This window comes from Sycon ciliatum, chromosome 9 (assembly GCF_964019385.1).
Source record: "Sycon ciliatum chromosome 9, ocSycCili1.1, whole genome shotgun sequence".
In the NCBI taxonomy this organism is placed as follows: Eukaryota; Metazoa; Porifera; class Calcarea; order Leucosolenida; family Sycettidae; genus Sycon; species Sycon ciliatum.
This window is the reverse complement of record NC_088651.1, coordinates 17956490-17980174: the sequence shown is the minus strand read 5'-3', so window position 1 is coordinate 17980174 and position 23685 is coordinate 17956490. Positions and strand designations below refer to the sequence as shown.

At 47.2% G+C, this 23685-nt stretch overlaps 1 protein-coding gene across 1 annotated transcript in view; it reads left to right on the top strand.

The window, feature by feature from the left end:
- The window catches only part of LOC135824314 (sushi, von Willebrand factor type A, EGF and pentraxin domain-containing protein 1-like), a 72595-nt gene that overhangs the window by 11862 nt on the left and 37048 nt on the right, over positions 1-23685 (top strand). Inside the window, exons 3-4 of the mRNA XM_065337048.1 lie at positions 7806-7877; positions 16364-16420. Coding sequence (XP_065193120.1) covers positions 7806-7877; positions 16364-16420 — 129 coding nt within the window. The remainder of the gene's footprint in view (positions 1-7805; positions 7878-16363; positions 16421-23685) is intronic.

Genomic DNA, 23685 nt, shown 5'->3' with positions numbered 1-23685 from the left:
CACTGCAGCTGTACTTATGGTTGATAAATATGGTGGTAAAGACACACCTGGCAATATGGCGGTAAACACACGCCTGCCCACACACGCTCTCTAGGCTGCAAAGTTCTGGCACAGAGCTCTCCTTCTCACCACCACCACCATCAGTTCGCGCCTGGCGCCTGGTCGATGCATGGCTGGCGGTATCCGGCATAGCAGGCTGGTACATCAAGTAGCGCATGGCACATAGATGATGACACAGCAACGACATAGCTCGATTGCGACGTACGTTTCGTCCCCGCTGGACTCATCAGGCAATCTTCTTCTTGGATGTCTTCATACGGAGCTTGACTCGGGAGAATGAATTGAAGACACCACTGCAGCTGTACTTATGGTTGATAAATATGGTGGTAAAGACACACCTGGCAATATGGCGGTAAACACACGCCTGCCCACACACGCTCTCTAGGCTGCAAAGTTCTGGCACAGAGCTCTCCTTCTCACCACCACCACCATCAGTTCGCGCCTGGCGCCTGGTCGATGCATGGCTGGCGGTATCCGGCATAGCAGGCTGGTACATCAAGTAGCGCATGGCACATAGATGATGACACAGCAACGACATAGCTCGATTGCGACGTACGTTTCGTCCCCGCTGGACTCATCAGGCAATCTTCTTCTTGGATGTCTTCATACGGAGCTTGACTCGGGAGAATGAATTGAAGACACCACTGCAGCTGTACTTATGGTTGATAAATATGGTGGTAAAGACACACCTGGCAATATGGCGGTAAACACACGCCTGCCCACACACGCCCTCTAGGCTGCAAAGTTCTGGCACAGAGCTCTCCTTCTCACCACCACCACCATCAGTTCGCGCCTGGCGCCTGGTCGATGCATGGCTGGCGGTATCCGGCATAGCAGGCTGGTACATCAAGTAGCGCATGGCACATAGATGATGACACAGCAACGACATAGCTCGATTGCGACGTACGTTTCGTCCCCGCTGGACTCATCAGGCAATCTTCTTCTTGGATGTCTTCATACGGAGCTTGACTCGGGAGAATGAATTGAAGACACCACTGCAGCTGTACTTATGGTTGATAAATATGGTGGTAAAGACACACCTGGCAATATGGCGGTAAACACACGCCTGCCCACACACGCTCTCTAGGCTGCAAAGTTCTGGCACAGAGCTCTCCTTCTCACCACCACCACCATCAGTTCGCGCCTGGCGCCTGGTCGATGCATGGCTGGCGGTATCCGGCATAGCAGGCTGGTACATCAAGTAGCGCATGGCACATAGATGATGACACAGCAACGACATAGCTTGATTGCGACGTACGTTTCGTCCCCGCTGGACTCATCAGGCAATCTTCTTCTTGGATGTCTTCATACGGAGCTTGACTCGGGAGAATGAATTGAAGACACCACTGCAGCTGTACTTATGGTTGATAAATATGGTGGTAAAGACACACCTGGCAATATGGCGGTAAACACACGCCTGCCCACACACGCTCTCTAGGCTGCAAAGTTCTGGCACAGAGCTCTCCTTCTCACCACCACCACCATCAGTTCGCGCCTGGCGCCTGGTCGATGCATGGCTGGCGGTATCCGGCATAGCAGGCTGGTACATCAAGTAGCGCATGGCACATAGATGATGACACAGCAACGACATAGCTCGATTGCGACGTACGTTTCGTCCCCGCTGGACTCATCAGGCAATCTTCTTCTTGGATGTCTTCATACGGAGCTTGACTCGGGAGAATGAATTGAAGACACCACTGCAGCTGTACTTATGGTTGATAAATATGGTGGTAAAGACACACCTGGCAATATGGCGGTAAACACACGCCTGCCCACACACGCTCTCTAGGCTGCAAAGTTCTGGCACAGAGCTCTCCTTCTCACCACCACCACCATCAGTTCGCGCCTGGCGCCTGGTCGATGCATGGCTGGCGGTATCCGGCATAGCAGGCTGGTACATCAAGTAGCGCATGGCACATAGATGATGACACAGCAACGACATAGCTCGATTGCGACGTACGTTTCGTCCCCGCTGGACTCATCAGGCAATCTTCTTCTTGGATGTCTTCATACGGAGCTTGACTCGGGAGAATGAATTGAAGACACCACTGCAGCTGTACTTATGGTTGATAAATATGGTGGTAAAGACACACCTGGCAATATGGCGGTAAACACACGCCTGCCCACACACGCTCTCTAGGCTGCAAAGTTCTGGCACAGAGCTCTCCTTCTCACCACCACCACCATCAGTTCGCGCCTGGCGCCTGGTCGATGCATGGCTGGCGGTATCCGGCATAGCAGGCTGGTACATCAAGTAGCGCATGGCACATAGATGATGACACAGCAACGACATAGCTCGATTGCGACGTACGTTTCGTCCCCGCTGGACTCATCAGGCAATCTTCTTCTTGGATGTCTTCATACGGAGCTTGACTCGGGAGAATGAATTGAAGACACCACTGCAGCTGTACTTATGGTTGATAAATATGGTGGTAAAGACACACCTGGCAATATGGCGGTAAACACACGCCTGCCCACACACGCCCTCTAGGCTGCAAAGTTCTGGCACAGAGCTCTCCTTCTCACCACCACCACCATCAGTTCGCGCCTGGCGCCTGGTCGATGCATGGCTGGCGGTATCCGGCATAGCAGGCTGGTACATCAAGTAGCGCATGGCACATAGATGATGACACAGCAACGACATAGCTCGATTGCGACGTACGTTTCGTCCCCGCTGGACTCATCAGGCAATCTTCTTCTTGGATGTCTTCATACGGAGCTTGACTCGGGAGAATGAATTGAAGACACCACTGCAGCTGTACTTATGGTTGATAAATATGGTGGTAAAGACACACCTGGCAATATGGCGGTAAACACACGCCTGCCCACACACGCTCTCTAGGCTGCAAAGTTCTGGCACAGAGCTCTCCTTCTCACCACCACCACCATCAGTTCGCGCCTGGCGCCTGGTCGATGCATGGCTGGCGGTATCCGGCATAGCAGGCTGGTACATCAAGTAGCGCATGGCACATAGATGATGACACAGCAACGACATAGCTTGATTGCGACGTACGTTTCGTCCCCGCTGGACTCATCAGGCAATCTTCTTCTTGGATGTCTTCATACGGAGCTTGACTCGGGAGAATGAATTGAAGACACCACTGCAGCTGTACTTATGGTTGATAAATATGGTGGTAAAGACACACCTGGCAATATGGCGGTAAACACACGCCTGCCCACACACGCTCTCTAGGCTGCAAAGTTCTGGCACAGAGCTCTCCTTCTCACCACCACCACCATCAGTTCGCGCCTGGCGCCTGGTCGATGCATGGCTGGCGGTATCCGGCATAGCAGGCTGGTACATCAAGTAGCGCATGGCACATAGATGATGACACAGCAACGACATAGCTCGATTGCGACGTACGTTTCGTCCCCGCTGGACTCATCAGGCAATCTTCTTCTTGGATGTCTTCATACGGAGCTTGACTCGGGAGAATGAATTGAAGACACCACTGCAGCTGTACTTATGGTTGATAAATATGGTGGTAAAGACACACCTGGCAATATGGCGGTAAACACACGCCTGCCCACACACGCTCTCTAGGCTGCAAAGTTCTGGCACAGAGCTCTCCTTCTCACCACCACCACCATCAGTTCGCGCCTGGCGCCTGGTCGATGCATGGCTGGCGGTATCCGGCATAGCAGGCTGGTACATCAAGTAGCGCATGGCACATAGATGATGACACAGCAACGACATAGCTCGATTGCGACGTACGTTTCGTCCCCGCTGGACTCATCAGGCAATCTTCTTCTTGGATGTCTTCATACGGAGCTTGACTCGGGAGAATGAATTGAAGACACCACTGCAGCTGTACTTATGGTTGATAAATATGGTGGTAAAGACACACCTGGCAATATGGCGGTAAACACACGCCTGCCCACACACGCTCTCTAGGCTGCAAAGTTCTGGCACAGAGCTCTCCTTCTCACCACCACCACCATCAGTTCGCGCCTGGCGCCTGGTCGATGCATGGCTGGCGGTATCCGGCATAGCAGGCTGGTACATCAAGTAGCGCATGGCACATAGATGATGACACAGCAACGACATAGCTCGATTGCGACGTACGTTTCGTCCCCGCTGGACTCATCAGGCAATCTTCTTCTTGGATGTCTTCATACGGAGCTTGACTCGGGAGAATGAATTGAAGACACCACTGCAGCTGTACTTATGGTTGATAAATATGGTGGTAAAGACACACCTGGCAATATGGCGGTAAACACACGCCTGCCCACACACGCTCTCTAGGCTGCAAAGTTCTGGCACAGAGCTCTCCTTCTCACCACCACCACCATCAGTTCGCGCCTGGCGCCTCGGGTCGATGCATGGCTGGCGGTATCCGGCATAGCAGGCTGGTACATCAAGTAGTGCATGGCACATAGATGATGACACAGCAACGACATAGCTCGATTGCGACGTACGTTTCGTCCCCGCTGGACTCATCAGGCAATCTTCTTCTTGGATGTCTTCATACGGAGCTTGACTCGGGAGAATGAATTGAAGACACCACTGCAGCTGTAGCTCCGTATGAAGACATCCAAGAAGAAGATTGCCTGATGAGTCCAGCGGGGACGAAACGTACGTCGCAATCGAGCTATGTCGTTGCTGTGTCATCATCTATGTGCCATGCGCTACTTGATGTACCAGCCTGCTATGCCGGATACCGCCAGCCATGCATCGACCAGGCGCCAGGCGCGAACTGATGGTGGTGGTGGTGAGAAGGAGAGCTCTGTGCCAGAACTTTGCAGCCTAGAGAGCGTGTGTGGGCAGGCGTGTGTTTACCGCCATATTGCCAGGTGTGTCTTTACCACCATATTTATCAACCATAAGTACAGCTGCAGTGGTGTCTTCAATTCATTCTCCCGAGTCAAGCTCCGTATGAAGACATCCAAGAAGAAGATTGCCTGATGAGTCCAGCGGGGACGACACGTACGTCGCAATCGAGCTTTTTCGTTGCTGTGTCATCATCTATGTGCCATGCGCTACTTGATGTACCAGCCTGCTATGCCGGATACCGCCAGCCATGCATCGACCAGGCGCCAGGCGCGAACTGATGGTGGTGGTGGTGAGAAGGAGAGCTCTGTGCCAGAACTTTGCAGCCTAGAGAGCGTGTGTGGGCAGGCGTGTGTTTACCGCCATATTGCCAGGTGTGTCTTTACCACCATATTTATCAACCATAAGTACAGCTGCAGTGGTGTCTTCAATTCATTCTCCCGAGTCAAGCTCCGTATGAAGACATCCAAGAAGAAGATTGCCTGATGAGTCCAGCGGGGACGAAACGTACGTCGCAATCGAGCTATGTCGTTGCTGTGTCATCATCTATGTGCCATGCGCTACTTGATGTACCAGCCTGCTATGCCGGATACCGCCAGCCATGCATCGACCAGGCGCCAGGCGCGAACTGATGGTGGTGGTGGTGAGAAGGAGAGCTCTGTGCCAGAACTTTGCAGCCTAGAGAGCGTGTGTGGGCAGGCGTGTGTTTACCGCCATATTGCCAGGTGTGTCTTTACCACCATATTTATCAACCATAAGTACAGCTGCAGTGGTGTCTTCAATTCATTCTCCCGAGTCAAGCTCCGTATGAAGACATCCAAGAAGAAGATTGCCTGATGAGTCCAGCGGGGACGAAACGTACGTCGCAATCGAGCTATGTCGTTGCTGTGTCATCATCTATGTGCCATGCGCTACTTGATGTACCAGCCTGCTATGCCGGATACCGCCAGCCATGCATCGACCAGGCGCCAGGCGCGAACTGATGGTGGTGGTGGTGAGAAGGAGAGCTCTGTGCCAGAACTTTGCAGCCTAGAGAGCGTGTGTGGGCAGGCGTGTGTTTACCGCCATATTGCCAGGTGTGTCTTTACCACCATATTTATCAACCATAAGTACAGCTGCAGTGGTGTCTTCAATTCATTCTATCGAAAGATATGCCAGAGATAAGCTTCTAAAGAATATCATGTGACACTACATATTCAACGGGACTCCACTGCAGTGAAACCAATGCTCGTAGAACTGTTTGTGCAGTTCTGGCTTTCAATTCGCCTTAACTGGTCAAGGAGGTGTTTGTTGAATGGTCTCTGCTGGGATGACGACTACACCATACCCCAGTGGTTAGAGCATGGCTGGCCTCAAGCAAAGGTCCCTGGTTTGAATCCTGGTGGTGACAGTCAATTTTTCTTCAGACTTTTCCCGTTTGCCAGAATTACCTCAAATAATACCGAAAAGTACCATTGATCCACCCTCTCTCCAATATCTGTCACCTGTCTAAGCTCTGCCTGTGAAGCAAACTTGGTGTATGATAATAATACTTGGTGTATATGTGTAAACTTGGTATATATGTGTAAACTTGGTGTATATGTGTAAACTTGGTGTATATGTGTAAACTTGGTGTATATGTGTAAACTTGGTGTATAATGTGTAAACTTGGTGTATATGTGTAAACTTGGTGTATATGTGTAAACTTGGTGTATAATGTGTAAACTTGGTGTATATGTGTAAACTTGGTGTATATGTGTAAACTTGGTGTATATGTGTAAACTTGGTGTATATGTACCGCATATTCTGAGAATTTTCGCAATCTGCAGTTTTTGCTGCGCAACCTGAGAATTCCCACACTGCCTGCGCAATCTGCAGTCTGCTTGTGCATTAGGGGAATTTTCAGATTACGCAGACAATGACTGGTGCGCATTCTTGGAATTTTCAGATTGCCACCACGGGCCCGCTGTGTTCTTCACGTTTCAAACGAAATCCACGGATCGCGATCACGGATTGCGTCCCACGCGGATTTGCTGTTTTCTTCATGTTTGGCAACGAAATCCACAAATTGCATGATCTACACACGTGAATTCTGCACCACACACACACACACATTGGGTATGTTCCCAGAAGTCTCACGGCTGGTGAGGGATGCAGATCGACTGTGCCTAGTCGTGTGTCACGAATACTTCCGTGTCACCCCAGAGTGCATGCGCAATCTGCAGATTGCGCAGGCAATCTGGAATCTGAAGATGGCGCAGCGCAGTCTGCAGAGTTCGCAAATTCCCAGAATGCATGGAACATACTGAATGAAGTGCATGGTTGCAGTGCAGGATAAAAATGTGCACAAACCAGCACGCAGAGTCTGACCTTCGGCGTTGTTGTACATTTTGCTGCACTTGACAGCCTTGATCTAATTCCTGCCCCCTCCCGAAAACCCTGCTGAAAAGCGGCACGGCGTGGGGGCGGATCAAAGGCACTTTACAGTAAACACTTTTTGCCTCTCCCGAGAGGTATGTCTTAAGTTTCGGAATTCGCAGGGAGACAGTTTTGCACATGATAGGGATGCACCTTGTCGCCATCCACTTACTCAGATTTGGTGAGCCAATACTTGGAATCATTTCCAAGTTTGCCCAGAGTTTGAGGATTTCAAGGGGTGCCGGCCGTTGGGCAGTTCAGTAGCCAATTGAGTCATCCTTCCAAGATTCCTGTTGAGTCTCTCCCGGGGAACCCCACCCACGTTACCAGTTTTAGGCAGTGAGCAAGTGCAAGTACAAGTGTATGCGTATGTGTGTGTGTGTGTGTGTGTGTGTTTGTGTGTTGTGTGTGTGTGTGTGTGTGTGTGTGTGTGTGTGTGTGTGTGTGTGTGTGTGTGTGTGTGTGTGCGTGCGTGTTTGTGTGTGTGTGTGCAAGCGAGTTTATGCGTGTGTGTGTGTGTGCGTATATCCTTTCTGTATACCCTTGACCTCCATGTGTGATTTCTGGATTGCCTCAGGGTTTCGTCATCATTCTCGGGGTTCTTTCGTACTAAACGGTACCAACATGGCCACTTTGAGCCAATCTGCAGGTAAGTCAATGTCGGTTACTAGCCTGAAGAGCCTTGTGAGGTGAATTCAAATAAACAATTATTATTAAAACAACATGACAAAACATACCATGACAAAACAGATACGTTGTAAACTGATGGCCTTCTCTTGCTCAATTTTAATCCCTGGCTCTCCATCCGAGTTTATAATAAGCAGCTTCATGCAGTGTGACACACCGATCAAAACAGCACTTTGATGGCACGAGGAAAACTGTCACAAATTTGGTTCCGTGGACATCATTTATCCACTATGAGAGTGGGCTCTAAGGACGGTCCTCCTGGGATGTTGGGCAGAGTCAAACCTTCACCAAAAAGTACATACGGAGAGAATGTGAAAGAACAGGAATTCACAGCTTCTCACGACAATACAGCTTAAGCACAGCCACCCAATTCAGTACACACAGCAATCCAAGTTACCTAGCGATATTTAGCAATTAACACACAACACTAGGCATGCACAGTGGCCTGGTTAAAGACCATGATTGAGATACGAGAGGTAACTGGTTCAAGTCCCGCCAGGGAGAGTTTTTTTTCTTTTTCCAGCCGTGTTGTTGTTGTATACTTTATTTATAGTGGAAATCAAAACAGGCAAAATGCCTAGTAACATTGGAGCCACTGTGAATAAAATTGTAAAGGAAATTGTGGAAAAGGAGAGATGGGAAAAAAGAGAAAGAAAAGAAAATGGAAGGTTGGTTGTAACGAACAGATATAAATCCAGTGAGCAATGGAAAACCTATGTCGCTGATAATAGAGAGGTTTTGCATTCCGAATTTCGGAATGATTTTCGACTGTGCTTTTCCGAAAAAAGCGCGTTCCGAAAAACGGTATTTTCAGTGTTTTACATTCCTAAAATCTGATTCGACTTCGTTTCCAAGGGTTGCCATACAAAACAAAATGGAGAGCGTCGAAGAGGTTGAGCAGGATCAAATCCATGTGCGCAGGTCAAACTGAGTGCAGTTTGAAGACGAGGACGGACTGATGGTGGACCAAGTGATCCAACAGCTGAAGACGAGGTTGGCGAACTACTGTCTTGTACTGTCAGTAGGCTCCATGGCAAAGGAAGATAGAGTGTGAGAAGATTAGTCAACATGGCGAGATCAGCGAGAGCAGCAAAAAACAGCAAAAATCAAAACTACATACGGGGAAAAATTTCAAATAATCGAGAGCAGCAGAAAGCAAAAATAGTATTATTATTATTAAAAGCATGTCCGCGTAGGTGGCGGGGGTGCCACTTTCGCTTATGCCATTCAGGATTGATGTCTGAAGAGTAATACGATACAATGAAATGACAGAAGTGACGTCAACAAAAGCCGTTAGCAACAACACCAATATGACTAATGGAAAACTTCATCCAAAGTATAAAATAAAATAGAATATGCATACAACATGTCTGGTCAGTCCTGTTAGGTGGGGCGGGCTCCACGCCATGCCTTTCGGTCCGCTGCCATTGTGCGGACTGCGTCAACATCTAGCGGCTGGTGGAGGGTAAGTCCATGCAATGATAACAGTTCCGTCTGCAAGACCGTTACCAAAGTCGTCCGAGGTCGACCCCTGAAGCGTTCAGTGCCCTCGTCGTTGGCCAGGCGAAGATACATATCCACTGCCAACTGTGGAGGAGCAGTTGGGGCCAAACGAAAGATATGGCCAGCGAGACTGTAGCGCTGCCTTGTGATCATCTCGCTGATGGGGACAGCTCCGCAGCGCTTATACTGAGTGTCATTGCTAATTCGTTTAGGGTACCGCATGTCGATGATGCTCCTTAGCTGGGTCCTGTGGAACGAATCCATTCGCGCGAGCTCCGACATCGGTAGGCCCCAAGTGCCGCAGTTGTAGGTAAGGACTGGGATGACGTAGGCGTTGTAGAGCCTCAGCCGAAGACCTCACTGATCTGGCGCCTCCGGGTCCAGATCTTGAGGAGTGAGTTGAAGGCGGCGGCGGCCAGTTGACGCCTCCGAGCAGCATCTTCGGCGTCACCCAGGAGGGAGCCTAGTTTGCGGACAGTACGCCACGTTTCCTGGTTCCTATCGGGAAATCGGGCAACGGTGGTATGCTCTGTCTTGGAGGGATTAACGTTCAGGTTCCATCTCGCAAGAACTGCTGGAGCTTGTTGTTGTTCAAGCAAAAATACAAACATGAAAAATACACTTTTTTGTATTCAAATATGCACTCCCAAACATGAAAGAGCCGAAAATCCATTTTTGCAAAACCATGCACTTTCGCCACCACACATTCCGAAAGTTCGACTACTTTTTCGACTGCTGCCGCCACATTCCGAAAATAATTCCGAGATTCGGAATGCAAAACCTCTCTAATATTATACTGCAATGCTTGAGATTTGAAATCCAAGTACCTATTTGAACATTTTGCTGCTGGTGGCAATATATTCCACATAATGGCTCCAGCGTGCGTTAGGCGCTCAGCAGAACGAGCAGTGCTAGCAGGTGGGACCACAAGCAAGTTGCTTTGGCCTCCTCGAGTGCGCGTTGAGGGCACAACAGCAAAAAAAGGACTGAAATAGGGTGCAACATGCATCATGCAAACATTGCCAGATGAAACGAAACATATTCAAGTGCACAAAAACCTGTAGATCACGTACAAGCATTCGATTTAGCAGGGGAGCAGTACTGGTCCACGGTGGCGACTTGCAGACTGCCCGAGCGGCACTTTTAAACAGCCTATGTAGCCGTTGTTCCTGAGCAACTGACAAAAACGGGTAGTGACTAATAGAAACATAAACATATTCTGGCAAAATGATAGATCTGAAGTAGGTGAATCGGCATGGATATGGCAGTGAGGAAGCATGTCGCAGCAGGACAGCACTTTTGCAGGCAAAACGACGAGCAACATGGTCCACCATTGTGGTCCAACTCATGTCCGAGTCAAAATGCAGGCCAAGGTATTTGGCAGATGTGACTATTGGTAAGACTTGTGAATTGCACACAACATTGATGTCGAGGGCTGTCGCTTTATGGTGTGGTATGGCGAGTATCTGTGTCTTGGTCTTGTTAAGAATCAGTCCACGTGTCTTCAACCAAGTGGCCAGGTACTGAACTGCTGCTGTGAGGCACTGGGAGATAACTTCTGGCTGTGGACTGCTTGAACCAGCGAGATGTCATCAGCAAACGGAATAGTGGTGACGTCATGAGGGGCAAGATCGCGGGCAATCACATACAGAACGAAGAGCAGAGGTCCGAGAACTGACCTTTGAGGAACCTCTGACTGGCTGTCATAAGTTGTACTTCTGGTTTTTCCTGTCTCCGTGTATTGCCGGCGATACATCAAGTAGTCTGAAAACTGTTGCAAAGCGGTGCTAGTGAGACCCAGTTCGAAGAGGTCCTCAACCAGAATGCTATGCTTTACCTTGTCGAAGTCTTTCGACGTGTCGAGAAATGCCACTCTGGTGTGCTGCCCGGCGGCTTGTGCTTCACTGATATTCTCTACAGCTATCACTAAGGCATCTGCTGTGGAATGCTGGTGTCTGTGACCAAACTGACTAGTAGGCAAGAAATTGTTCGTGTTGAGGTACTGCAGACTGCTTATGAACAATACTTTTAAGCACTTTCGACACTATCGGCACCAGCCTTGAACAGAGGCCGTATCTAACCCACCTTCATTGCCGCAGGAAACTGTCCTTCTCTCAATGACTTATTCCCGTAGCTATGCTGAAGACGTTACTTCAGTAACGTCTGGTGCTAGCCAGGGTCCACACAGCTTTAACTTGGTATTTGTGTGTTTGTTTGTTTGTTTGTTTGTGTCACGCCTGGCGCTATCCCGTATCTGTCCCGTACCGTACCGTACCATCAAACACAGCTGGCCACATACAGCTGGGCGCAATATTCAAATAGGGCTTTCAAACTCAAGATCATAACGTGAACCAACTTGGAAGAATGGGTATGAATGCGAAGTGTATGGGGGAATGCATGTAGGGCGATAGTGCGGGTTCGAATCCCAGGATATGCCTAAAAAATAGGAGAATTGAAAAATTTATAACATCCCTATTCTTTTTTTGCCGTCATCAAGGCGGTAGACGGTGTCATATTACCCTCGATCGTACCTGTCCCGTACCTATCCTGTACCGTACCGTACCATCAATTACGGCTGGCCACAATGCATATTCGATGCTCCTCTCAGTAACAGCCCTTGTAATTTGTTAATAGTCGCACAGTTTCTCCCGCACACTCGCTGGTGTTAACCCTTCCTTTCTTTTCATTGTGCTGACTCGTACAGCTCTATCTTTTGTTTTTGGTGCGTGTTTTTGGCCGTGATGCAGAGACCTCAGGTCGGCAAAGCCATCAATGCCCCACCATCACTGCTGCGTCTCGCTGCAGCCCCTGCTCAATAGTTGTCACGTTCGTCCTAGTCTCAGTATCATTGTCTTTCTTTATTATTTTCGAGCTGGGAATGTGAACATAGTAAAAAAAAATAAAGTAAAATAAAATAAAATAAATTCAAATAGGGCTTTCAAATGCAAGATCATAACGTGAAGCAACTTGGAAGAATTAGTATGTATGCGAAGTGTATCGGGGGATGCATGCAGGGCGCGCGATAGTGCGGATTCGAATCCCAGGTTATGTCTTAAAAAAAGGATTTTTAAAAGAATATATAACATCCTTATGCTTTTTTGTGTCTAGGTTATCAAGGCAAAAAAGCATAGTATAGGGCACTGAGCTTCCAAGCTCTCTCGTTTAATAGTAGCGTGAGTGACGGTGCCAGGATGTCAGCATGCATCTGGAGGAGACTTGCTGGAATATCATCACTCCCAGTGGCTGTTCTGGTGTCCAACCAGGTGCGTGTACTGGGTCAAAAAAGGTGGTTTCCAAAATATTTTCGACCGCAAATTTGCAATAAGCTACCTGCAGATTCAGCAGTATTACCAGGGAGTCTTATATACGACTCCCAAACACTGAAAGACAGCTTTAAAAGTTATGGCTGCCAGTCCCACCGAGCCAACAAAACAAATGTGGTATAAAGGCATTTTCCTGGCACAGGATAAAAATGAATAGGCTAGCCGACGTTATGCAAGTAGCTCGAAGTAGTGAAGGAAGATTCAGACACTCTTGCTAGTAAGTGAGTCAAAGAAGCAGGTCAATCCGTGTCACTGTCTGACTCATTGTGACTGTCAGCCCCCACCTCACCAAAAGTCAATCTTTTTGCAGCGGGCTCGTCCGCAGTTTCGTCCTCTATTGTGAAACTTGGCTCCTCACAGTCTTGAACTTCAACTTGGCTGCCGCCTTCAGCAATGCCGTTGCCAGTGGCGGAAGAATCCGATTCTCCGTCAGAAATTTCACGTCGTTCCGGGTGCGACGCTGCTGGTTCTTTCCCCCAGAGAGCGGACAAAGTCTTCTGCTGAAAACTCATTGCCTTTGTCCTCAAAACCACAAACCTGAACAGTAATTTTACTAACAAAACAGACAACCGCTCGTACTCGAGTCCAAGACCAAAGCACCCACTTCAAAACCAAGATGAAAGCAACGATTTCCCAAAATTGACTGGTTTACGTGTACCAAAGGTAACGATTCTCACTTATTCTCAACGCTCAATACATGTAGGACAGTATATGTATCGATTTCTATATAACGATTTATATTTTAACGACAGATTTCTCCTCGTTAACTCTTAGAGTTAGCAATTCGTTATTATGGCTTTTACAGTGTGCGACATGCCTGCTGTCCGCACTTTGTCTTTGATGTCCTTGCACAAGCATGCTGCACAGCACACCATCTGCACTGTACAGCGTAGTCGAGTCCAGCAAAAAAATTATTTGCATCGGGTGTGAGTGGACATATCATTAGCGCCTGTACCATAGTGGCTGTGCCTGATCTGATGAGATGTACTCAGCAGTAGCGGTGGGCGCGTGCACTACACGTTCCCTGCCTTTCACATGTGCGTGCACGAAAAGTGCATCTACGCACACTGTGACAGTGCCCGCGCATTGTGCATGCAGCAAAAATATCGCTGGCCGCAAAAAGGTGGTTTCCGGGCTCCAAGAATACCAAGCAGTGCACGCGCCTGCCAACTGTACCAACATTTTCCGGGTAGCTGCGATGGAGACTGGCAAGAATTCCGAGAAGTGCACCGCAGATGGAGGCCCAAGGGGTAGGGGTGATTGTGCAGGGCGAACTGGATCTTCCACAACTTTCGAAAAAGTGTCTCGAAGCGCATGCACCGTGCACTGTGGATCCCTGTATATATAATATTATATTGTTTGCCTGTCAACTACTTGATTATTGTCCAAGTCTCTCTGGCATTTCCAGTGCATTGCTGAAATTTGGAGTTGTAGAATTCCTGTTTCCGGGTCCTGTTGTAGCTAGTTGCCGCACGTCTGGCTGTACTAAATTCGTCGTAAGTCTCCTGTGTCTTGGTAGAGAGCCACTTTCGGTGCAACCTGTTCCGTGTATATACAGTAGTAAGTACAACAATTGCCGGTCAATCCATGGCACTGAATGCTGCTTCGATCTGCAATTACTTTGAAGTGGGGCATGGACATGCAACACCTCGATGGATCTAATAGACCACTCGGTCCACATGGCGCTTGGGTTACCGGTAATACTACACAAGTTCTTCTGGGTTAAGTCACGCCGGAAGTGATCGTGGTTTATCCGGTGATAGTTGCGGTATAAACGTGTAGTGTCAGATCCACGAGGGACAATGAGGTGAAAGTCGCTGGCCATGGCGACATGGTCACTGAAAGCAACCGGAATGATCTTCGCTGTGGTGGAAGGATCAAAATTGTTGAGTATCCAATCGATGGTGCTGTTTTGGCCTGTTGAGCTAAATCGCATAGACTTGTTGACACCATGATGCAGAGCATAGCTGTATAGCGAGTCAGATAAGCAGTGCAATTAAGGGTCCATGGCACTTTGGTCAATAGTCACATTAAAGTCACCACAAACGATAGGATTCGGCTGTATGTGGCCTTAGAGCAGTGCGAATATATTCGTCTACCTAGTGCCAGTGACCCACAGGTTCCGATGACGAGCGGTAGATTGTTCCAACAAGACAATTGCGGGGTTTGCAAGCGACTTCACACCAGCAGCTTTCCACACCATCAGTTGTTCTGTCGTCTCTTGGTTTTACCGGACGACATGACTTCCAGTATATGCAAACTCCTCATCCCACTCGACCACTACGGTCTCTGCGTGTTACACTATATCCAGTCAGGGCTATTTCTCGGTCCGAAACATTGGGGTCGAGCCAGGTTTCGTTGCCACAGACTATATCTGGGGCGTGGAGTTGTTATGTGAGCAGCAGTATGTCATTGAGTTGGTGCATGCGTCGAGTTGGAATAGCAACTGAATAGAGCGGTTGTCAGTTGACAACCCCCCCCCTTTCTTTATAATACAGTTACGTGATGTCCACCACCTTCTTAGTAAGTATAAGATCAACTCAGATCATTCAAGAATTTCAAGTACTTTCAGCGAAGGCAGTCGGAATATATAGTATCAACACACGATTTCTTTTCGGCATGGCCACGGCCCACCACAACATTTTTCACTTACTACAGGGAGCTGATGGACACTTGTGGCATAGCACAAAACTCTGAAGTCCGACTCATCAAAAACATCACGGTAATTGAGGTTAAACAACGAGTGCCTGAAGGCTGGTGACTTGAACGAATTAATTCGAATATCATGGTACAATGTAGTGGTAGGTCAATTTTGTTTTAACCTAAGGAGACCACATGATGCTTGCAAACACCAGCATGATCAGTTCACCGGAAACCCTCCACAACAGGTTGCAGTTGCGTTCAAAGCATTCGTGGGTCAAATTGGCCCGTTCCGGCGGCATGCCATCACACATCAAAGCAGGGACCGGTGAGACTTAAAGGTAACTCATATCTGCCACTCTGCTACTGTCAATATACAAAACATTTGGCAGCTATTTTGTTTCGACCATATTCGGCATCGAGCACAAACACCTACTGTTAAAGCAGACATTTTCAGTAGTGTTTTATTTTCGGTAACTTCGGTGCCGACAATTTTGACCGAAAATAGAACACACCGAACATTTCGGTATTACCGCTACATATCATGTAGTACAAGTACACTTACCTGGAAAACGGGTTTTACCGAAAATTCCCCTCCACCGAACCGCCGATTTTGGAGAGTACCGAAAATATTACACAACCAAAAATTCTGCCTTTACAGTAATGCTGATGATTTTTTGCACTTCGGCTTTGATGTTCTAGTATTAGCCCCGTGCCGAAAATATATTTTTTGTCGAGATGTCAAAAATCGTGAAATGCTTAAATTTCGCAGCACCAAATCGTTGTATATTTCCAGTAATTCAGGCTTCTGTAGGGGTGTGGCCAGTTTCAGGACCCAAAAGACATCAAGTCTCAACCATGGAAATCGAGATTTGTTCAACATGTTGGTAATTTGACAACCAGTTCTCAATCATGTGACTCTAGTGGACATAGGAGTCCAGTGCAATTTTCCCAATTTCTTCTTGTTTATGCTGCTGTGAAGGTGTCCTGATTCGCTACTTGCTTCTCTTCAGTCCCCTGTTCCTGATTGGATGCGAGGGTAAGATGTTATATTCATAACCCTAAAATCAAAACTTCACAACCTGTAGCGAACGATGCACTGATTGCAATGGTCCCACATCGATTGGAGCAACCATTCCGGAGTTATAGCATCTTCGAGTTATGGCAAACTTTTTTGACATCATGATGACGTCATAATTTGCCCATCCATGTGACGTCACAGAGATAAACTTTGTATGGGAACACATGTAGATGTTGAACAGCCAATTTCTGTCGTTTTTCGTTGCTGCAACAAGCTTTCTCGGGGATATGTTTCCAGTTTAGATACCAGTAAAGTGTCATATATCCCATATCAAATTTGGAAATCAGTTTATCTCAATGACGTCATAAATTATGATGTCATCATGACGTCATCGTCATCGTCATCATGACGCCATCGAATTTAGTCTAAACTTCCAGATGCTATAACTCCAGAACGGTTGCTCAGATCAACCTCGGACTTTCGCCATTGTAATCAGTTGATTTTTCGCTACAAGTTCTGAAATTTTGATTTTAGGGTGAACTTCCCTCTCACTACCAGCCATTCAAATATCTATCCACGTGGATCGATGCAATGGGTGATCACTAAATATTTCGTCACATGCTCAAATATTGTCGGATTATTACAAATGAGGGCTCTACGTCTTCAGAAAGACCTTGACTATCGACTGCAACTATCGCTTTCACTCCTTGGTGTATAATTGGCACACGACGAAGTATTTTTGTAGACTGTGAATTGACTCAATTGCGATATTGGGTATTGAAAGGGTTTTAGTACAGTCTGTAGCACCTATAAGGTTGATGGCTATAGTAATACATGTACACCGACTATAGTGATCAACTTCTCAATTTACAAGATACGCTATAGTGTAAACACACACCACCAGTTCCTTTACAATCAGCTCATCCAAGCTGGAAGGCTGGTGGAGTGCGCATCCAAGATGTGCTAGAGTTAATTGCCAGTTAGGTGTAGAACGTCAGTACTGTCGGTCAGTGTCGTTCAATGTTATCGCATGAGCTGATTGTTCAGTAACTGGTGGTGTTAGTGGACATTATAGTGTAACTTATAGTTCCTTGGCATTCATTTCTTCTTATAAATTAATACTTCTCAAATTGGTTTGAGGGAAAGACACAAATGGGAAAAGGTCATTTTCTTTTGCCATAACTAAGTATACACAGTTACCGCGTATAGTAATAATCGTCTGTAGTGATATATTGTCTATAGCGATCAAATTCAATTTCCAAAAGAATACTACTTTGTAATTTATGTGAAATCAAGTGGTGTCAGAGACGAACAGGAAGCTAGTTCTTTGTGAAACGTAAAAAGCAAAGCAGGAAAGGAAATGAAATTATAGGAGAACAGGATTATAAATCAAAATAGCCAGGCTCCAGTACCGCTCAGGAATTGATAGAAACCGGTCATAGAATGCTCTAGGGCAAGAAAACCGTATTTCCCCGATTGTAGGGCGCACTCGATTATAAGTCGCACCCCCACTTTGAGGTTTGAACCACATTTTTTCAATACATGCAATATTTGCCCATGATGACCTGAGACTAAATTGAACCCTTTATGCTCGGGAAAAATGTACGCAGACTGAATTTGATCTCGACTCACCTTAAATTCCAAAATTCTCCGGGTCATAACTTTGGTCTCCTTTTGACGATTTTTCAATCTTGGGCTTCCTGGAAAGCTCGTCCTAAGAGGAACACATTGAGCCCACACTTGCCACCACGAAGGTCAAAACGCCAGCGCTACAACCCAGCTTAGTCGCAACGCCAATATTCCGACAGAAGTCGTCTTGTATCAGCCATTTCGCTCTCCTTGCTTGTAACAACTAAATTTTTACTTCAAAAAATTCACAAACTGCCACGAGTCCGTTTTTCATTTTGAACGTGTTTCTACGTCACCGCATGGCAAGAATAATAGGGAAATCCCTCATTCAAATTTGCGCACGCGGCTATTGAGGGACAATTGCCGCGATTTGACTTTCGACCTTCGTAACTCTGGAACCGCACTTCGGAGTGTGCCCGCGATTGTTTCAATGGACAGCTGGGAGTTTTCTCTTCGACCTACATATTTTATTTTTTGAAAATAACCCCGAGATGACTGAATTACAATCGATTGACAATTTGAAAAGTTTCGATCCCAGGGGATCGAAAGTTGACAGTCCGTACACAAAGGGTTAACAAAAACTCAATTTGTAACTCCTTCCAAGGATGATGACTCATGGAGAAAGACGAAACTACTCGGAAGTCTCTTGGTATCTGGAAGTGACATCGAGAACCGTATCAATGCCGCTAATCGAGCGTTTGGCACTATAGCCTGAAAGAGACACGCTTTATTATCTAGATTGCCTATGTTTACCACACTTATCCTTCCGGTTTTATTATACAACTGTGGCCTGTGGACCTTGACAGCAGCACTCGGCAACAGGCTCGACACGTGGCATCGCCGCAAGCTACGATCCATTCTCGGCGTAGTGTATCCCCAAAAAATATTGAATAAAAACTTATACAAGCTGTCCAACCAATTGCCTATCACCAGAACATGCAGGGAATGGCGCTTGTTATGGTTCGGCCATGTAATAAAAGAAGGCAATGACTCAACATCCTACAAAGCTCTAAGACTTCCAATCGACACCAAAGACATCAAGAAGCCCAGGGAACGCCCCGTCACCAGATGGATCGACAACATCAAGAATGCAATAAACGTTTCCATTGCCGAAGAGGAAGCTATTTCCCAAGACAGGGAGGCTTGGCTCGGCATTGTGAATCAATGTACTAACTTATCATGCTAAAAAATATCTGCGCTTACTTGAATATCCTTTTGGTAAATAACATTCTGTACTTTGTATAATAATATTACTTGGTCCGCCCAGTTAAAATTGTCGCTTATCTTCTCACTTGTTTTTTTGGTGTTCTGCCTGTGCCACACGGCATGGAACCACCGATTCACCATCCAAACATGACCATTGACCATTGCATCCGACGACATGGCAGCACAAACCATCACAGAAGTTGCAATCGGTTCGTTTGAGTCTTTTTGACGGAGCTGCCGCCGACGAACACTTCCGTCAGCGCAAGAAAACACTGCAACCTCCGCTCGAGTCCGTAAAATAGGTCAGGATGTTCGCATTTCAGAGCGATGGAGAATACAGTTTCTGTCTACTTCCAGCTGTCTGATAGCAAGGATTGTTTATCCCGGGGAGGTGAAGAAAAGCTGAAAAAGCGCTTCGCGAGCTTGAATTTCAGCGCTTGCACAGTACAGTGCCTAGTGAAAGGCTATCACCAGCAAATCGCTGACGAAGAAACTGCAGCTCATGTCGATGTCTCCAGTAAGTGAGACCAATCCGGCGGACACACTTTGAAGCTCACAGAGGACAGGGCAAGGGAGCTAATCAAAGGAAACACCAAGTCCTGAGAGAAACACTCGTGCAAAGGACTTTCAGGACACTAGCCGAAAAGCCTGGTGCACGCCGTTGTAGGTGCAGTACGCACAGGTGCTACATCAAGCGGAAGCTATCACTGCGCTGCATGTACAAGCACCAGCGGATTGCGTGGGTACGGGTGCTGATCAGCAAGTACGACAAGCGCAAGAGGCGATTTGAAAAAGGACACTGATATGGCGTTGCCTTTTTGTCTCAAACAAAGTCGCATAATTGCGACGAACGGGGATAATACTTACAGTCAACATGTGGGCAGTCTCACTCAGCTTCTGATGGGAAGGTGACAGGCACGCACTGCCTTTGAGCGTGATTCGAGACGCGGAGAAGTGGAACAAGCTATGAAACGACCCGTGCAGCAGCTGTCCGGATCGTACGTTTTGAGCTCTTCCTCCAGCGACGATAGTGGCGAGGAGGATGTGTAACTTGCTTGAATTTTCGAGTGAGTTGCTTACTGACATGTAAATAATCATGTATATAGTGCTTTGTGATCGTGGCTTGCTTCAAATATTCGTATTTCTTTCCTGAGACAAGTGTGAAGATAAGCGCCAATTTAACTGGGCGGACCAAGTATATTCCTCGTTCCTAAGCTCATGGTGGAATCGATGTAGTTTTTCTCTGCAATAACAGAATGATTAAGGTGCGTATGTCATGTATTTCTCGTTTTCTTTAACTCTTTTTGCCGACAGAGGCCCCGTGGGTGATCTCACCCATGGAGTACATGCGAGCTGTTAGTATTATTATTATTACTATTATTATTATTATTCAAAGGATCAGTCGGGGAAGTGAACTGCCTGAAAAGAGAAAAAAAACGCCAGACCCACCAGGACTCGAACCTGGGACCCTGCTTGTCATGAGCAATGCTCTAACCACTGAGCTATGGGACCAGGCTGAACCTAGAAGGCGCTGACAAGTTTTTCACTCCAAAGGCAGCTCACAACACGTGCCACACATACTGATGGCACTTGGGTCTTTTTCCCTCCCCCAGGGGACCAACCACGGTCAGTTTCTGGAAACTACCAGAGGTGAAAGAAAGTGATTAAATTTGGAAAGGATGGGAGAACTTCAAATTCAAAGGATCAGTCGGGGAAGTGAACTGCCTGAAAAGAGAAAGAGTTTTTTTTCTCTTTTCAGGCAGTTCACTTCCCGGACTGATCCTTTGAATTTGAAGTTCTCCCATCCTTTCCAAATTATTATTATTATTATTATTATTTGAAACTCGGATGTTGAGCCATAAATCAATGTGGAAGAGAAAAAGACATATGGATACGAGTTAAGAGCTTTGTCAAATATCGTACTGGTCTCGTCATCGTCCAGTAACAATCGACATTCTTTGTTCCGTTGGGACTGTAGCTTTTGCTCGTTTTCGTTGCGCTTGCCTTCCCCTCTTTGGTCTTTTCCATACCCTTGAACATTCCAAGTTGGAAGGCTGTCGGTTAGCGCTACGGAGATGTGTTGAAGCTAGGTGTCAGGACGTCGAATGTTTCAGTACTCTGTCAGTTTTGTGCCTAGTTATTGCACTTTCTGACTGTATATAGTATCATGTTACAGTGATGGAGAGTTACTCTTAACTCGTATCCATATGTCTTTTTCTCTTCCACAATTATTATTATTATTATTATTATTTGGAAAGGATTGGGAGAACTTCAAATTCAAAGGATCAGTCGGGGAAGTGAACTGCCTGAAAAGAGAAAAAAACGCCAGACCCACCAGGACTCGAACCTGGGACCCTGCTTGTCATGAGCAATGCTCTAACCACTGAGCTATGGGACCAGGCTGAACCTAGAAGGCGCTGACAAGTTTTTCACTCCAAAGGCAGCTCACAACACGTGCCACACATACTGATGGCACTTGGGTCTTTTTCCCTCCCCCAGGGGACCAACCACGGTCAGTTTCTGGAAACTACCAGAGGTGAAAGAAAGTGATTAAATTTGGAAAGGATTGGGAGAACTTCAAATTCAAAGGATCAGTCGGGGAAGTGAACTGCCTGAAAAGAGAAAAAAACGCCAGACCCACCAGGACTCGAACCTGGGACCCTGCTTGTCATGAGCAATGCTCTAACGACTGAGCTATGGGACCAGGCTGAACCTAGAAGGCGCTGACAAGTTTTTCACTCCAAAGGCAGCTCACAACACGTGCCACACATACTGATGGCACTTGGGTCTTTTTCCCTCCCCCAGGGGACCAACCACGGTCAGTTTCTGGAAACTACCAGAGGTGAAAGAAAGTGATTAAATTTGGAAAGGATTGGGAGAACTTCAAATTCAAAGGATCAGTCGGGGAAGTGAACTGCCTGAAAAGAGAAAAAACGCCAGACCCACCAGGACTCGAACCTGGGACCCTGCTTGTCATGAGCAATGCTCTAACCACTGAGCTATGGGACCAGGCTGAACCTAGAAGGCGCTGACAAGTTTTTCACTCCAAAGGCAGCTCACAACATGTGCCATCAGCCAGCCAGCGGGTGAGATCGGTACGACTGTGCGTTGGGATAGAACACCCTTACATCAAAAAATGCATCAGTCTGTACCGACCAAAACCCCCTGGCCCTGATGTCCGGTCTGGCGTCATCCGCAGTGAGCAGGGCAGGACCATGGTCAAACGTGCGGACCGTCGGTAGAGGTTGCAGCGGTGGCTCCAGCTGCACATCCTCAGACACTTGAGAAAGAAGTTGGCCCAGGTAGTTGCGGACATGGTTGTGCCGGTGGATGGGATAGCCGCCCAACTTGCAGATCATTGCGTGGTCGATGGTGAACGGCCGGCCGCATGGACACTCGGTAGGTGAACCGTGGATGGTGAGGTATTATTATTATTATTATTATTATATAAGTGTTAGGTACCACCTCCCGTACCTTTTTTAAGCTGGCCTGCATGCACTTGCGTACTCACCTTTTGTCTCCTTTTGTTCCGTTGGCCTGGGTAGCTACTTGCGCGCCCATATTTGCCATAGCTACCCAGGCCCTTTATCTTACCGTTCACACTCTCGCTCTTTTCTCACTTGTCAATAATCACCATGTAGTCGTTTCGTTCGTCTTGGTCTCTTGTCCCGTCTCTAATAAATGTCAGTCCACCAACCTACCTGTTCCCGTTGTAATGTATTTCGAACTCAACATTGGCGCCCGATTATTGATCGACCCACGACCCTGAGATCATACCATGCCCAGTCGTCCTCAACCGCCATTCGTCTTGTCTATGTCAACCTCGTCTCGTCCATGTCAGTCTCGTCTCTCCTACGCCAACCTCGTCTCGTCTCTATCAACCTCGTTTCTCCTATGCCAACCTCGTCTACAATAGTCTCGTTCAAGCCATGCAGGTCAGCTACCTTTCTCTCTTTCTTTTTTTGGTATGCTTCTTCGTCAATTTTTTTTCGTTATTTTTTTGTAGTGTGTGCGCGCGCGTGTGTTCGTAAAACATTACCAAGGGTCCGATCATGGTGAGCCACGCTCTAATTTTAGGATGTTTAGCAAAAGTGTAACTAGGCTGTATTAGCCGTGCAAAATACTAGTAATTCACGTTCCTCGTCAAACTCCAATAGTTTTTACACACTATAAGTAGTACAGGAATGATCTGTAGTGCATTTTCAGTACACACTTTTTTCGTGAGATCCGTGCGGGCGTGCAATATGTGTGTGTGTGTGTTTTTTCTCCTCCAGTCATTTTTTTAAATCTTTTTCTCTCTTTTTTTTCTCTCCGCGAGGACACGGGATTTTTTCATGGAGGGGTGGTATGTTAGGTACCACCTCCCGTACCTTTTCTACCTGGCCTGCATGCACTTGCGCACTCACCTTTTGTCTCCTTTTGTTCCGTTGGCCTGGGTAGCTACTTGC